At 41.3% G+C, this 15,776-nt stretch overlaps 1 protein-coding gene across 1 annotated transcript; it reads left to right on the forward strand.

Moving 5' to 3' along the window:
- The first annotated feature begins 2,703 nt into the window (after positions 1–2,703).
- LOC115119303 (macrophage colony-stimulating factor 1 receptor 1-like) lies at positions 2,704–14,961 on the forward strand. Its single transcript, XM_029648079.2, has 21 exons — positions 2,704–2,868; positions 6,300–6,560; positions 6,744–7,022; positions 7,124–7,260; positions 7,394–7,553; positions 8,273–8,483; positions 8,603–8,718; positions 8,864–8,975; positions 9,161–9,318; positions 9,514–9,641; positions 9,734–9,860; positions 9,933–10,040; positions 10,236–10,346; positions 10,461–10,623; positions 11,506–11,585; positions 11,768–11,877; positions 11,980–12,102; positions 12,197–12,308; positions 12,514–12,613; positions 12,700–12,805; positions 13,003–14,961. The coding sequence occupies exons 1-21, from the start codon at positions 2,820–2,822 to the stop codon at positions 13,153–13,155; spliced, it is 2,904 nt and encodes a 967-aa protein (XP_029503939.2). The 5' UTR covers positions 2,704–2,819; the 3' UTR covers positions 13,156–14,961.
- Positions 14,962–15,776: the final 815 nt, after the last annotated feature.

Below are 15,776 nucleotides of genomic sequence, written 5' to 3' on the forward strand. Positions count from 1 at the left end.
AAATGGCTTAAGAAAAACAAAGTCAAGGTATTGGAGTGGCCATCACAAAGCACTGATCTCAATCCTATAGAAAATGTATAAGAAGAACTGAAAAAGCGTGTGCGAGCAAGGAGGCCAACAAACCTGACTCAGTTACACCAGCTCTGTCAGGAGGAATGCTGAAAAATTCACCCAATTTATTGTGGGAAGCTTGTGCCAGGCTACCCAAAACGTTTTACCCTAGTTAAACAATTTAAAAGCAATGCTACCAAATACTAACTGAGTGTATGTAAACGTCTGACCCACTGGGAATGTGATGAAAGAAATAAAGGCTGAAATAAATAATTCTCTCTTCTATTATTCTGACATTTCACATTCTTAAAATAAAGTGGGCATCCTAACTGACCTAAGACAGGGAATTGTTACTTGGATTAAATGTCAGGAATTGTGAAAAACAGAGTTTAAATGTATTTGGCGAAGGTGTATGTAAACTTCTGACTTCAACTGTATCTGCCCTCACACTCACACAAGAAGATTGTCTCCCCCAGTCTCCATGCATCCCTGAAGTGGAGGAGAGTTTCCTGTAGCCTCATTAGGGAGCTGATGTTAGAGGAGTCTATTATACAGAACAATGTTCCACATGACAATGTGTGTTAGTTAAACATGAATGTTGCAGGCCCTTTTAGGAAACATTATCTGGTTATTATATTTCTCGTCATTATTTTTGTATATTAGGGATATATACCTGCTTTCCCCAGTAACTATTCCCCAGGTCATTGCTGTAAATGAGAATGTGTTCTCAGTCAACTTGGTAAGATAAGGGTAAAAATACATTTTAAAAAATGTAAAAAGGTACTTTTTCCATTTTCATTTTATGATTTACAAAAACAGGGTAGCCTAGTGGTTAGAGCGTTGGACTAGTAACCGGGAAGTTGCAAGTTCAAACCCCTGAGCTGACAAGGTACAAATCTGTCGTTCTGCCCCTGAACAGGCAGTTAACCCACTGTTCCTAGGCCGTAATTGTAAATAAGAATTTGTTCTTAACTGACTTGCCTAGTAAAATAAAAAAAAATGTCAAGGGAAACTGTCATTATTATATGCAATTGTTATCTAATCGAAGTTGTCAAATTGTAAAGAAAAGTATATTTGAAGAGAGAATACATAATTTATATAGAATGTACAGATGTAGGATCTTAATTTGATCATCCTGTTGCAGGAAAACTTGTAGTGTATTTGAGGTTTATCTGAGTTTTTTTATTTCCACTTCAAATTTCAGACTTGATTTTCCCATACAAAAAAAATGTATCAACCCTTTACAAAAATGTCCATTAATTATAATCCACATAATAATTCACATTTCCTGTTGCTAATAATTCACATTTCCTGTTCACATTTTCTGTAAGTTTGCAGTAATGTAACTCTTATATTTGCCCCTCTCATTCTTATCAAATGCCTTACCAATTTAAAACTAAATTAAGTTTTGAATTATTGATTAAAAACATTAAGCACTACATTTTTATTTAGCATTTATTTTGACAGGGAGTCGATGTTGAGACCAAGGTCTATTTAATAGATGAGCCTTGTATAGCACAACAATACACATCAAAATACAATATGCACCTTAAATGACACATTCATATACACATTAAAATAGACGTTATTATACACAACAATACACGTTAAGCAAACACAATCATAAACAGACACATTCTTCAGTGAAAAGGTCCCCTAACAACCTAGAGGCACCAGTTCCTCCCATTCTAAAGTGTATTCTAGATCATTCCACACGTAAGGTGCAACAAAACTAGAAGCAGGTCTACCCAATCCAAAGGTTCTCATGCTTTTTGTTGGTCAGGGATGTTCCATCAGGTTTCAGTAGCATATTAAAGACACTGATTGTAAAATGTCAGAATTCATTTGTTTCATAAATAGTACAAAATATCTTTGTTGTGCCTAATCTGTTTGCCTGGCTAGAGCATTGTCTTGTACAGAATACTGTTGAACTTCCAGCTCTGTACTGAAAGGTCTATGGCTAGTGTCCTTGAGTGTCAACTCAAACACATTGAAAGGGCATTTGATACTTCACATGCAATTTCTTGAGATGTATTAAATGACAGTTTTCATGATGTTTAAAAGATTTTTCGAATGTCTTTGAAAATCAAATGAAGTGCTTTTATTGTTCAGAATTGTGTCCTCTTTCAATTTGTGCTCTCTGTATTGTATAAATCATATATATATATATATAGTTTGTACTGTACCTATATAACAAAGCAATGAAAGGTATATATGCACTTTGCAATATTGTAACCTACGTAATAGTAAGATGGAAAAACACGCGGTGAGGGACCATTCTGAATAAGCTGAAGAATGCTGTCGATATCTAAGCTTCTTAGATGGGAAGAAAAGTACACATATCTATTTTTAATTAACTCCCTATATTAATTGACATGCCTACATTGCTACACAGCAAATGTACTGCAAGGTGTTTCAGTGGAATTTGACTTATTTCTATTTCAAATACATGTCATAAAAATGTTTACTCTTATTTCCACTCATGTCTAACTTAACTGGCCGTCTGTAAATACGTTGTAGAGACATTGTTATACTTTACTAAAAGACAACGACTCATCCATCAAAAGAATTCAGAACACACAAACTACTTTAATATGTACTGGCTGTAAGCACTGTGGGAGGTGAGTTAGGGGAAGTTGTAATGATATCAAGACTGACAAGCCACCCCAGTCAACCAGTTCCTTAACAACCCTTGAGTAGAGCGGACAGACTACCCAGAGGACAGACATATAGACAGAGACCAACAGAGACAGTGAGAGGGACAGAATATGCTCTTCCTGGCCCTTTTCCTGGGCATCATGCTCTGCACAGCACAAGGTAAGCACATTAATCAATGTGAGACTGTAGGAAGTGTTTTAAAATCAGCTCCTTTGTTCTCTGAATATTGTTCAGAGGATGTGTCATGATTTGTTTTAACCAACGAGACCTCATGGTGCTGTCAATATTCACACAAATGTATCATATGTTCATGAGTTGTTTTGATATTTTTTTTAAATACCAACTTTTTTTGTATTTTGTATTGATAAAATTGCCATCAAAACAGTCAAATACATTTGTTTAAAATATTTAACAGAATAGATACATGCGATTTAATCTTAATTACATTTTTATGACAATTAATCTTTTTTTCCCCCAAAATGTAACCATGGATGTAACAGAATTTGGACTCAAATGGATAAAATGTCATAGTGAAGACTGTTACAGTGAGAGCAGGTGTTTAGCTTTGTGGGTTCTGGCATCTGAGAGCAGGGGGGACAGGAGGGGTCACATGGGGTGGGGGGTAGACACAGAGCTAACAGAACATGTCCAGCTCCTGTTGGTTCCCCCCACTCCGCCGCCTCCCCAGAAAAAGCAGAAGTGAGAGTGGGATTGGGAAACAGGCACCCCGATGACCTGGATCCGTCCAGCAAGTCCCGAGCACAATGTGTTTCCTGGAGCTAGACGCTATCGGGGGTTCCGTTAAAAATAATTCCACACACAAGAAGACACATGCTTCAACCCTTCTTAGGAACACTCTCATTTCCCCTTTTTTCCCTGAAAAAAAAACACTCAAATATGAAATAGACAGAAAACCCTTTATTGCAAAAATAATTATCTCTGGTGACGTTGATGTATACCAAGAAAATTATTTTTATTACCACCTTTCTATCGATGATACCTAAGGCATTGAAATAACTCATAATTCACCATATGATAAAATGATATGTCAGTAACAGCAAATTACATAACTCTGGTACTGAAGTGTTGGCATCATGCCTGACAGAGGAGAAATTCAAGACGATGCACTTCACTGATTCAAAGTAAGTGGATTGTTTGATGTCCATTTTAGTATTTTATACAATACAAGTAAAATACTGTGTTGTACAGTCAAATAAAATGTATTTTTTCTTGCAGGTTTGTTGCTTTGTATTAAAATGGGAAGTCTTCACTCAACAATGAGACAATGTGTTTTCACCCTCTTTCAGGTGACAAAGAACCCCCTGCCAGTGAACCAGTTGGCATGACCATGGGGGACCTTAAACCAGTCTTCCTCCCAGCCAACCCAGAGTTCAGTCAGGCTCCCCCAGACCCGGTGGTAGCCCCTACGTCTCTATGCTGTGGAGTGGATGAGCTGAAACAGTTACTCTCCCAACATACCCAGGACCAGCGAGAAGCTGCTACCTGGAAAGGAGAGGTGGTCAAGGCGCTGTCTCAGCTGGTCCAGGAGCACAGAGAGGTGTCCAGCGGCCAGAGGGAGGTCATCAACCTGCTGAAAGCCATGAAGGACCAGGGAGCTCAGCACCTGAATAACCTGCAGAACCTGGGCAGACACCAGAGTCTTCTGGTGGAGAACCACCAGGCCCTGCTGCTGCAGGTGTCCCGCATCTCCACCCACCTCCAGGACCTGGCCAAGAAACCCAACGCTGCCAGCCAATGAGATGCTAAAATCTTAACCTGCATGAGACAGGCTGTCCAATCAGGAGGAATAAGCTTCATAACAAACTAAGCAGCAGTTCAATCCAGTTTCAGATTGTGGGCAATAACATGCTACTAAACCAAATTTGGTCAATAAGGCATACAATATATAATGCATTGATCAAGTCAATTTGCTTGTATGGATTTAACAATTAACTGATGAACCAATCACAGTCTGATATCCCAATACTAAATCACATTATCTGATTTGTTTATTTTTTACTGTTTTAGATTATAACATCCATGATTGATTACCAATGTATAGTATCACTCTCTGAATCGCCTAAAAACCAAATAAACAGATTCAAAATAACAGTTATTTTACAGGTCTTCTTTGTGATGCGCCGCCATTTCCTGGTTGCTAAAATTCTAATACTTTACCTAATTTCAGTTAATGTGGCAAAACAAACAATGTAGAGAATCATGGTACAATCCAAACTGCAGTGAAATTTATTTTCAATAACCAACAATATTGTAATTTCAGCTGTTTGAAGATGGTGTACAAATTAGAAAGTAAAAGACGCAAAAACTAAACTTAAGAATGGGAGGCATAGAAATAGAGCACATAGAACAGATATACTGCTTCTTAGACTTGCTTTCAATGGGAATTACAGATCTATAACTCACATTTCTTTGTGAGTTTGGTGGGGTCGCCCCAAAAAAGTTACATATTGTAGCTTTAAATTGTTCTTCCTCTTCTGTCCAAGGTAGATCCTGTTCTATCTATCTGTCCGGCTCTGCATTTACTGCTGATGACTCAATTCCGTCTGACTATTACTCCACCCTCCTTATGCAAGGATGGATCAGTGTTATATTTTTCAACCCACACCCTGAAAAACAACCATCTGTACAATAAACTGTTCACATATTTAGAAAAAATGTAATGATTGAAGTTGAAGATGAAATATGTAAACTGAATAAATACAAATCAGTGGGGCATCCACTTGGATATGTTCATCCCTGAGAAGATAGGTTTTAGAGTTACAGTGTAGTTTCATGTCGGGGGGTGTTGGGTCTCCGTTTTAGAGTTACAGTGGAGTTCATGTCGGGGGGTGTTGGGTCTCCGTTTTAGAGTTACAGTGTAGTTCATGTCGGGGTGTTGGGTCTCCGTTTTAGAGTTACAGTGTAGTTCATGTCGGGGGTGTTGGGTCTCCGTTTTAGAGTTACAGTGTAGTTCATGTCGGGGGTGTTGGGTCTCCGTTTTAGAGTTACAGTGTAGTTCATGTCGGGGGTGTTGGGTCTCCGTTTTAGAGTTACAGTGTAGTTTCATGTCGGGGGGTGTTGGGTCTCCGTTTTAGAGTTACAGTGTAGTTTCATGTCGGGGGGTGTTGGGTCTCCGTTTTAGAGTTACAGTGTAGTTCATGTCGGGGGGTGTTGGGTCTCCGTTTTAGAGTTACAGTGTAGTTTCATGTCGGGGGGTGTTGGGTCTCCGTTTTAGAGTTACAGTGTAGTTTCATGTCGGGGGGTGTTGGGTCTCCGTTTTAGAGTTACAGTGTAGTTCATGTCGGGGTGTTGGGTCTCCGTTTTAGAGTTACAGTGTAGTTTCATGTCGGGGGGTGTTGGGTCTCCGTTTTAGAGTTACAGTGTAGTTCATGTCGGGGGGTGTTGGGTCTCCGTTTTAGAGTTACAAATGTGATAATTCATTGAAATCTGTTATTACCGTAGTCTATGTCTATATTCCATGAAACATGTGAGGAACATGTGATGGACATGTGAGGAAACATGTGATGGACATGTGAGGGATTGTTAATATTTATTGTTTATTCCTGGTTCTGTCTTTGGTTTGTTGACAGAGCGAAGTCCTCCAGTAATCAGGCTGAACTCTGTGTTGCTGAGGGAGGCTGAGAGGACTTTGCTTTTAGGAACGTCATTCACCTTGACCTGCGAGGGGGACAGCACAGCCACCTGGTCTACCACAGCGTTCAAAAGGAGGAACTCTAAACAGGGGAGTATGATTACCATCAAGTACCTTACAGCAGACTACACTGGCACATACAAGTGTGTGTATGACAACCAACCAGACCTGTTCTCAGAGGTCCACATCTATGTGAAAGGTAAGTGTTTTCATGACAGGACATCTTTTATGGACGTTGAGAGTGGGAAACGCGCTCTAGAAATGATAAATTATCATTATTATTATCTGTCCAGATGCCAAAGCCACACACAACATTGTATGTTTATCAGCTAATATGTCACAAATTAAGTCAACATTGCTCAACCTGTTATGTTCCTTATAGATCCCAATAACGTCCTGGTAACCCCCCGCAACATGAGAGATGTTGAGGAGGGCGGGGATCTTCTCCTCTGTCAGCTGACAGACCCCAGTGCCACAGACATGTCCCTCCATATGGCCAACGGAGACCCAACACCCCCCGACATGAATTACACTGTCAATCCCAGGAGAGGGATCCTCATCAGACACCTTCTGACCAGCCACAGTGCAAACTACATATGCAGCGCAAAGGTCAATGGGGTCACAACACGCTCCAAAGACATCACTATCAATGTCGTTCAAAGTAAGATGAAGTAGATGTCTGTGCATTTTGTATTTTTTGGACATTGCATTGAGGTTATTAGTCCCAAAGCATCTAAACACATCTACTTGTGTCTGTTCCAGGGTTGCGTTGGCCACCGTCTGTGTTAATTGAGGTAGATGGGTATGTTAGTATTGTTGGAGAGGAGCTCCTCATCCCCTGCATCACCAGTAATCCTAACCACTTCTACAACGTCACCTGGAAACACTCCTCCCTCAAAGTAAGTTAAACAGTAACCTGTCCTCAATTTCTATCATTAAATCATATATGTTTCCCATTAGCTTGTATGATACAATATATGTCTGAAGATCTGAACTGATATGTTGTTTTTTATATATTTTTTATATATGCAGACATTGAACGTCTTTCATAAAGTAATACAGGACAAGCAGGTCCACATCACCAGTACTGTGACTATCCCGGCTGTGACCATGTCTGACACAGGAAACTTCACCTGTACAGCCATCAATGAGGCTGGGGCCAACAGGTCCACCACCTACCTGGAGGTCGTAGGTAAGCATTAGGGAAAGGGGGTGTTGATCTACCATCTAGTATGTTTGGCTAGCATCTAATGTGTTTGGCCGGCATCTAATATGTTTGGCTGGCATCTAATATGTTTGGCTAGCATCTAATATGTTTGGCTAGCATCTAATATGTTTGGCAAACATGTCATGTGTTTGGCTAGCATCTAATATGTTTGGCTGGCATCTAATATGTTTGGCTGGCATCTAATATGTTTGGCTGGCATCTAATATGTTTGGCTGGCATCTAATATGTTTGGCTAGCATCTAATATGTTTGGCTGGCATCTAATATGTTTGGCTGGCATCTAATATGTTTGGCTGGCATCTAATATGTTTGGCTGGCATCTAATATGTTTGGCTGGCATCTAATATGTTTGGCTGGCATCTAATGTGTTTGGCTAGCATCTAATGTGTTTGGCTAGCATCTAATATGTTTGGCTAGCATCTAATATGTTTGGCTAGCATCTAATATGTCTGGCTACATGGGAACATATTTATGTAAGCCCACGAGATCAGGATGGTAGTACAAGGCTAGTGTTGATCTCCACAAACACCAAACATGGAAACCTGTTTTAAAAGTGAAACTCAGCTCAGCATCCTCAAAGGAAATTGTGGTGTGATAATTTAAAATGTTAAGTTTTGTTGAAGTTTGTGATCAAAATAATGTTATCTTTAATGTTCTCTCTGTTTGTCTTTCTCCCTTCTTCAGATGAGCCTTACATTAGGTTCATACCCCGCCTGTCACCCAATCTATACCAAAATGGCTCCTTAGTCAATGTGAAAGAAGGGGAGAACCTTGAGATAAATATTCTGATCGAGGCCTATCCCCAAATCAAGAAGCATTGGTGGGACGTGCCCATGTCTCACAGTCACAACATCTCCACTCATGGTGACAAATGGACCGCCCAAGACAATAACAGGTCATTATTTTCCCAATAATTACCCTGCTTCTGAATGTGTATACCACATCATTTCTAAAAGATGCTGAATAAATACAGGAGCCGGTGCTGTTATTTGATCCTGTCCTGTCATCCTGTAGGTACGAGAGCAGCCTGCTGCTACACAGAGTCAGGTCTGAGGAGAGGGGCCAGTACACCCTCCACACCAGGAGCACGCGCCTCAACAGCTCCATCACCTTCAATATCCAAGTCTACCGTAAAATATCTTATTCCAATGTGACCGGTCACACCGACTATCAAACTAGAGAGAAACTATGGAGCAAAACTGTTCCGTGTGTTGTGAGAGTGACGTGATGATGACTTACACAATGTGATGCTGTCTGTCCTCTCTGACTGATTAGAGAAACCCAGTGCGATGCTCAGCCTGAAGAATTCTACCACCCTGATCTGCACCTCCTCTGGATACCCAGCTCCCACAATCCTCTGGTACCAGTGCCCAGGAATACAAAGCACGTAGGTGTAAAAACTGCTGATGTAAAAAAGGGCTCTATATACTCAATTTGATTGATTGTAGGTTCTCTAACTGGATAACAATAAGCCAAGAGTTTTGCACAGTAAAATATGCAGAGAGAGCTGTTTCACTCTTAAATGAAATAGGCCTACTGTCTCTGCTCATCTTGACGTTCCTCTGTGTTCAGGTGTGATGGGGACAATGACACCGTGGAGGTGCAGCCTCTCTTCACCAGCACCATGGAGGTGCAGAGTGAGCTGACCCTCAGTCCCTCAACTGAGGAGTTCACCGTGGAGTGTGTCGCCTTTAACTTTGCTGGCAAAAATCGGGACATCTTCATATCGCGTAAGACGGCCATTACAGCTATATAGTATACTGCACAAACAAACGTTTAGTGAGATTCTCACGTGGCGCCGGTGGTCTCTTACTATGACTAGTACTGAAACAGCCACCGGTAGTGTTATTTCTCATTTCCCTGTTCAGTATTGAATAATGTCATCACTTCAAGGGCATTTAAATGTACTGTGTTGTTTGTTTTAGATGTTGTTGCTGCCACTTCAAAAGCATTTGTAATGTCCGAGCTGTTCACCCCCACTCTCATTGGAGCCACCAGCACATCAGCCCTTCTGTTCCTTCTGCTTGTCATCGTTCTGTACAAATACAAGCAGGTGAGCTGCATTTACTGACTCGTTCATTGGCTTTCACTGCCCAAATACATTTGCAGTTAGACCATTACACAACATATGTTTTTCTCTCATAGAAACCCAAATATGAAGTCCGGTGGAAGATCATCGAGGCCAATGATGGGAATAACTACACCTTTATTGACCCTACTCAACTTCCTTATAACAAGAAGTGGGAGTTCCCTCGTGATAAGCTGAAGCTTGGTATGTTTTATTGTAGTTTTGGGGGTTGAAACAGACATCAGTACATGAAACAGTAATGCCTGACTCTTCCAGGCCAGATTCTGGGAGCAGGGGCTTTTGGGAAAGTTGTGGAGGCCACTGCCTATGGTCTGGGGACCGATGACAACATGACCACCCGTGTGGCAGTAAAGATGCTCAAGCGTGAGTTAGCCTCCTCATACTGTTCGTAAACATCTTTAACCCTGCAGCATTGCTTTTAATTTACAGAAGGAAGTCAAAATGATTGTACAATACATAACTGCTATTGGATACATGCTGGCATGAAAGTAGTTCCCATCATAGATGAAGCAGTATCTCAGTAAATGCAATAATGAAAGAGCTGCTACTCCTCCTCAGCAAGCGCCCACTCAGAGGAGAGAGAAGCTCTGATGTCAGAACTGAAGATCCTCAGTCACCTGGGATGTCATGACAACATTGTTAACCTGTTGGGGGCGTGTACTCAAGGAGGTGCGACAAACTCTTTTCTGTACTTGCATTTCCATAGAAGAAGGTAACATGACTTGTTGGGTGAGTTTCATTAGTTAACCAAATAGGTAATCTCATTGTTGTGTTCGACCACAGGCCCAATGCTGATGATCACAGAGTACTGTAGCCATGGCGACCTGCTGAACTTCCTGCGTGGCAAGGCCAAGCTGTTCCTGGACTCCATCCTGAGTGGACCAGAGGTTCCAGGGGATAGTGATCACTACAAGAACACATGTAGCCAGGAGTCTCGTGTCAGGAGGTGGGCTGAACGATCACTAACATGCCTCTAGTCTCAACTCACTCTCCTTTCTCCATTCTCCCACCAGAGACATGGTTTCTGGGTTAGTGAAAGTGCACCAAAACGAGAAATGAGAAATAGATGTGAGGCACAAGTTTCAGTCTCCACACATGTTTTATATACCGTCAACCAGGTGACAACGCTTTGTATTCATCTAGCCAGTGACCTCTCCTGCCCTCATTTTATGCATTGCTCTCTGTGGTGCCGTATCAAAATCTACATTCTATACTAACAAGGCATTCATGCCTCTTGACGCACGTCATGGTCTCTACGTTATCACTGACTGTACATTTTAATTTCTACACAGAATACACTGAGTGTACAAAACATTAGAAACACCAGAACAGCCTCAATTGGTCGGGGTATGGACTCTACAAGGTGTGGAAAGCGTTCCAAAGGGATGCTGGCCCATGTTGACTCCAATGCTTCCCACAGTTGTGTCAAGTTGGCTCGATGTCCTTTTGGTGGTGGACCATTCTTGATTCACACGGGAAACTGTTGAGCGTGAAAAACACAGCAGCGTTGCAGTTCTTGACACAAACCGGTGCACCTGGCACCTACTACCACACCCTGTTCAAAGGCGCTTCATCGCCTGAATGGCACACATACACAATCCATGTCTCAAGGCTTAAAAATCCTTCTTTAACCTGTCTCCTCCCCTTCATCTACACTGATGTAAGTATATTTAAGAAGTGACATCACTAAGGGATCATAGCGTTCACCTGGATTCACCTGGTCAGTCTATGTCATGGTAAGAGCAGGTGTTCTTAATGTTTTGTCCACTCAGTGTAACTGTCTAGTGTAGACCGTAGAGTAACCTCTCAGTCCTTTATGTGTCTGCAGTGACAGTGGGATCTCCTGCTCCAGCTCAGACAACTACCAGGACATGCATCCAGCGCAGAGGCCCAAATACTGCCCTATGGGTAATTAACATCCATCTACACACTGCAGTATAACACGGAGAGGGTTGTGGAGTGGAAGGGCGTTATACACTCTTCCTCCATCTTTCTCTCTCTCTCTCTGCTAGGTTATGGAGTGAAGGGTGGTAATATACACTGTTAAGTGTCATATAGTCTCTCTCTTCCTCTCTCTCTCTCCGTCATAGGTTCTTTATGTGAGGATCCAGAGACAGACACCTGGTCGCTGGACATAGAAGACTTGTTGAGGGTCTCCTATCAGGTGGCTCAGGGAATGGACTTCCTTGCATCCAAAAACGTAATAGAAAAATGGCATTGTAATTTAAAGTCAACGCGTGTAGTGTAACATGCAGATTGACACATGACGACTATATGAGTGAAACCAATGTTGTCTTTGCAGTGCATTCACAGGGACGTGGCCGCTAGGAACGTCCTATTGACCGGTGGCCACGTGGCTAAGATCTGCGACTTTGGGCTCGCTCGAGACATCGAGAATGACTCCAACTATGTGGTGAAAGGAAATGTGAGTTAATAAAAACAATATAAAGAAATAAAGAAATCACTTTAGTTAAGGAATCTCAGATTCTCCAATGATTGTGAACTATGTTTCTTCCCAGGCCCGTCTGCCAGTGAAGTGGATGGCCCCCGAGAGCATCTTTGACTGTGTGTACACAGTGCAGAGTGATGTCTGGTCCTATGGGATACTGCTGTGGGAGGTCTTCTCTCTGGGTGGGTCTTTCTGGCACTTAGCATGGGTGCCAGTCTGTCTGTTCGCTTGCCAATGAAAATGAAGTCGGTAAAAGCACAAACAGATCTGGGATCAGGCTAGGTCACTCTGGCACGTGATGACAAAAATTATGTCTTATGTTGAATCAGTCTTTTAGAAAATATATATATATTTTTTTTTCCATAAATGTTTTGTTGTTCTTTCTAGGTAAGAGCCCATATCCTAATATTGTGGTGGACACCCGGTTTTACAAGATGATCAAAGATGGATGCCACATGTCACAGCCGGACTTTGCCCCTCCAGAGATGTGAGTATTATACCTCAAGATTGGCGAAAAGAGATGATGTAACCTGACAACCTGCTGCAGTATCTGAAACTGAGAGTTCTCCTCAGATACACCATCATGAAGATGTGTTGGAACATGGAACCAACAGTGCGTCCAACCTTCAGTACCATTGGTCAGCTTATCCAGAGTCTACTGCCTGACCAGCCAGACCAGGTCAGATGGACTTAAGTGACCCACTGTAGAGTCTTTTTACATTTCACATTTACAGTCTCTCACTTAGCATTCCGCTAACAGGACTTTCTGTACTCCTAAAATGTATTTAGAAGTAAGAATAATATCATTTTGTGGGTAAAATGGTTTGGGGACATCAACACTTTTAATTTGACACAAAGTATCCTTTCTTCTGCCAGACCTACAGGAATGTGCAGGATAAGACGCCACAGCAGGAGGCAGGAGAGCAGAGTGACCAAGCTAAGATTAGTGAGGATTGTGATCAGACACTGAACCACGAAGAAGAGGAACAGCCCCTGATGATGAGGAATAACAACTACCAGTTCTGCTGAGAGCACATCAGGCCATCCTCCATTACTATACGTTCATAGATGACTGTCTGCCGGTCAGAGCCAAGAGTTGGATGGACTAGACACACCAAATAATCCAAATGTCTTGACTCTCACTGTACAGAACATGGTTTTAGTATCATACAGTACCTTTTTTACGAAGTGCAAAGTCCAGTTCCAGTCAGCAACAACCGTTTTAAAAGGAACTAAGCATGTATGCCTTGAACATATTATGTACAGAAAATGACCATAAACCCCAGACATTATTCTACCCATTTAACTTTTATATTTACACAGATCAAGATATTTGACAAACTCTGATCGGACTGTGACAACTTAATGCCAGGTAGCTATGCATGGGTAGAAAATCCTTAGGAGAACCCAAGTCAGGGAGAAAAAACAACACATTACAACCTGTGTGTTGTGATATTTGCATGATTTGCTCTATAACCTGTTAGTTCATATGCCTTGACACCGTGATATATAGGTCTGAGGCCGAGACAATAAGAAGACACAGTGATATATAGGTCTGAGGCCGAGACAATAAGAAGATACAGTGATATATAGGTCTGAGGCCGAGACAATAAGAAGATACAGTGATATATAGGTCTGAGGCCGAGACAATAAGAAGATACAGTAATATATAGGTCTGAGGCCGAGACAATAAGAAGATACAGTGATATATAGGTCTGAGGCCGAGACAATAAGAAGACACAGTGATATATAGGTCTGAGGCCGAGACAATAAGAAGACACCGTGATATATAGGTCTGAGGCCGAGACAATAAGAAGACACAGTGATATATAGGTCTGAGGCCGAGACAATAAGAAGATACAGTGATATATAGGTCTGAGGCCGAGACAATAAGAAGATACAGTGATATATAGGTCTGAGGCCGAGACAATAAGAAGATACAGTGATATATAGGTCTGAGGCCGAGACAATAAGAAGATACAGTGATATATAGGTCTGAGGCCGAGACAATAAGAAGATACAGTGATATATAGGCCTGAGGCCGAGACAATAAGAAGACACAGTGATATATAGGTCTGAGGCCGAGACAATAAGAAGATACAGTGATATATAGGTCTGAGGCCGAGACAATAAGAAGATACAGTGATATATAGGTCTGAGGCCGAGACAATAAGAAGATACAGTGATATATAGGTCTGAGGCCGAGACAATAAGAAGATACAGTGATATATAGGTCTGAGGCCGAGACAATAAGAAGATACAGTGATATATAGGTCTGAGGCCGAGACAATAAGAAGATACAGTGATATATAGGTCTGAGGCCGAGACAATAAGAAGATACAGTGATATATAGGTCTGGGGCCGAGACAATAAGAAGACACAGTGATATATAGGTCTGAGGCCGAGACAATAAGAAGACACAGTGATATATAGGTCTGAGGCCGAGACAATAAGAAGACACAGTGATATATAGGTCTGAGGCCGAGACAATAAGAAGACACAGTGATATATAGGTCTGAGGCCGAGACAATAAGAAGATACAGTGGCAGAATAAATTCAACCACACCTTTGTTTCATCACAAAACCTCTGTTTGTGCAACTAGAAAAAAAACATGTTGACTCACCCTACTTGTAGAGAACACCAATACCATCCTCCTCTTTTCCATGTTGAGGAAACGGTCTATAACTCTGTCATACAGTACACGCTTTTAGTTGTTCTAGGCTACCTGGCTAAAATGTTTGCTCGCTAGTCTAACAATGACAATTCAAGTTGTTTCTGTCAATGACGTTTTGCTGTTGATGTGATGTTATTTGTGTAAAGCAAATCCAAGCTGGCTTCCCTTGATGCTTTTTTTTGTGTGTGCCAAGACCATTCACAGTTGAGCTCACTCAGTTTAGCTCACCGCTGATTGGTTATTATTGCATTTGAATTTTTATCAAGAGAGGTCAATTGCTTGCTGTATTCCCTTGTATTCAATGCTATGGGAGGCAACAATGTCATAGTCTTCTTCACCAGACAGCATCAGATAGATGAGCTACACATACAGAGACAGAGGGGGCGCTGTTTGACTCGCTTGGATGCTTTCTCTGGTGGGACACATTCAGCCTCTTGCGACTGGAAAGAAAATGATGAAACACAGACAGATGAAAGGAAATTGTTTCATGTTTTTTTCTTGGTACGTTTTTTTTGGTGAAGCCTGCCATGAATACTGCTTAGTGAGCCACTGCTTAATGCATCTCTTTAAAAATGATTGGAGAATGGAGGCACTTACATATGCAGTTTCATTTGTTTCCAATACTCAAAGTTCTCAACACCAGGTCTACTGAACTGAGATCGACGTTTCAACATGCCTAAGTAACACAAGACATAGTTACTGCGAAAAGGTTTTTATATTATGGTGGGCAGTCAAACTTTTGTGTTTAGCCAGTGTGTAGCCTTGGCTCACAATTCATTTTGAACACGTTTTGCTGTTTTGGAGATTAGTTTTGTTTTGCTTTGGCTCGTTCCAAAGGGATGAGAGTTAAGGAAATGTACAGTACCAGTCAAAAGTTTGGACACACCTACTCATTCAAGGGTTTTTCTTTTATTTTTACTATTTTCTACATTGTAGAATAATAGTGAAGACATGAAAACTATGAAATAACACATA

The sequence above is a fragment of the Oncorhynchus nerka genome, linkage group LG19 (assembly GCF_034236695.1).
Source record: "Oncorhynchus nerka isolate Pitt River linkage group LG19, Oner_Uvic_2.0, whole genome shotgun sequence".
Classification (NCBI taxonomy): Eukaryota; Metazoa; Chordata; class Actinopteri; order Salmoniformes; family Salmonidae; genus Oncorhynchus; species Oncorhynchus nerka.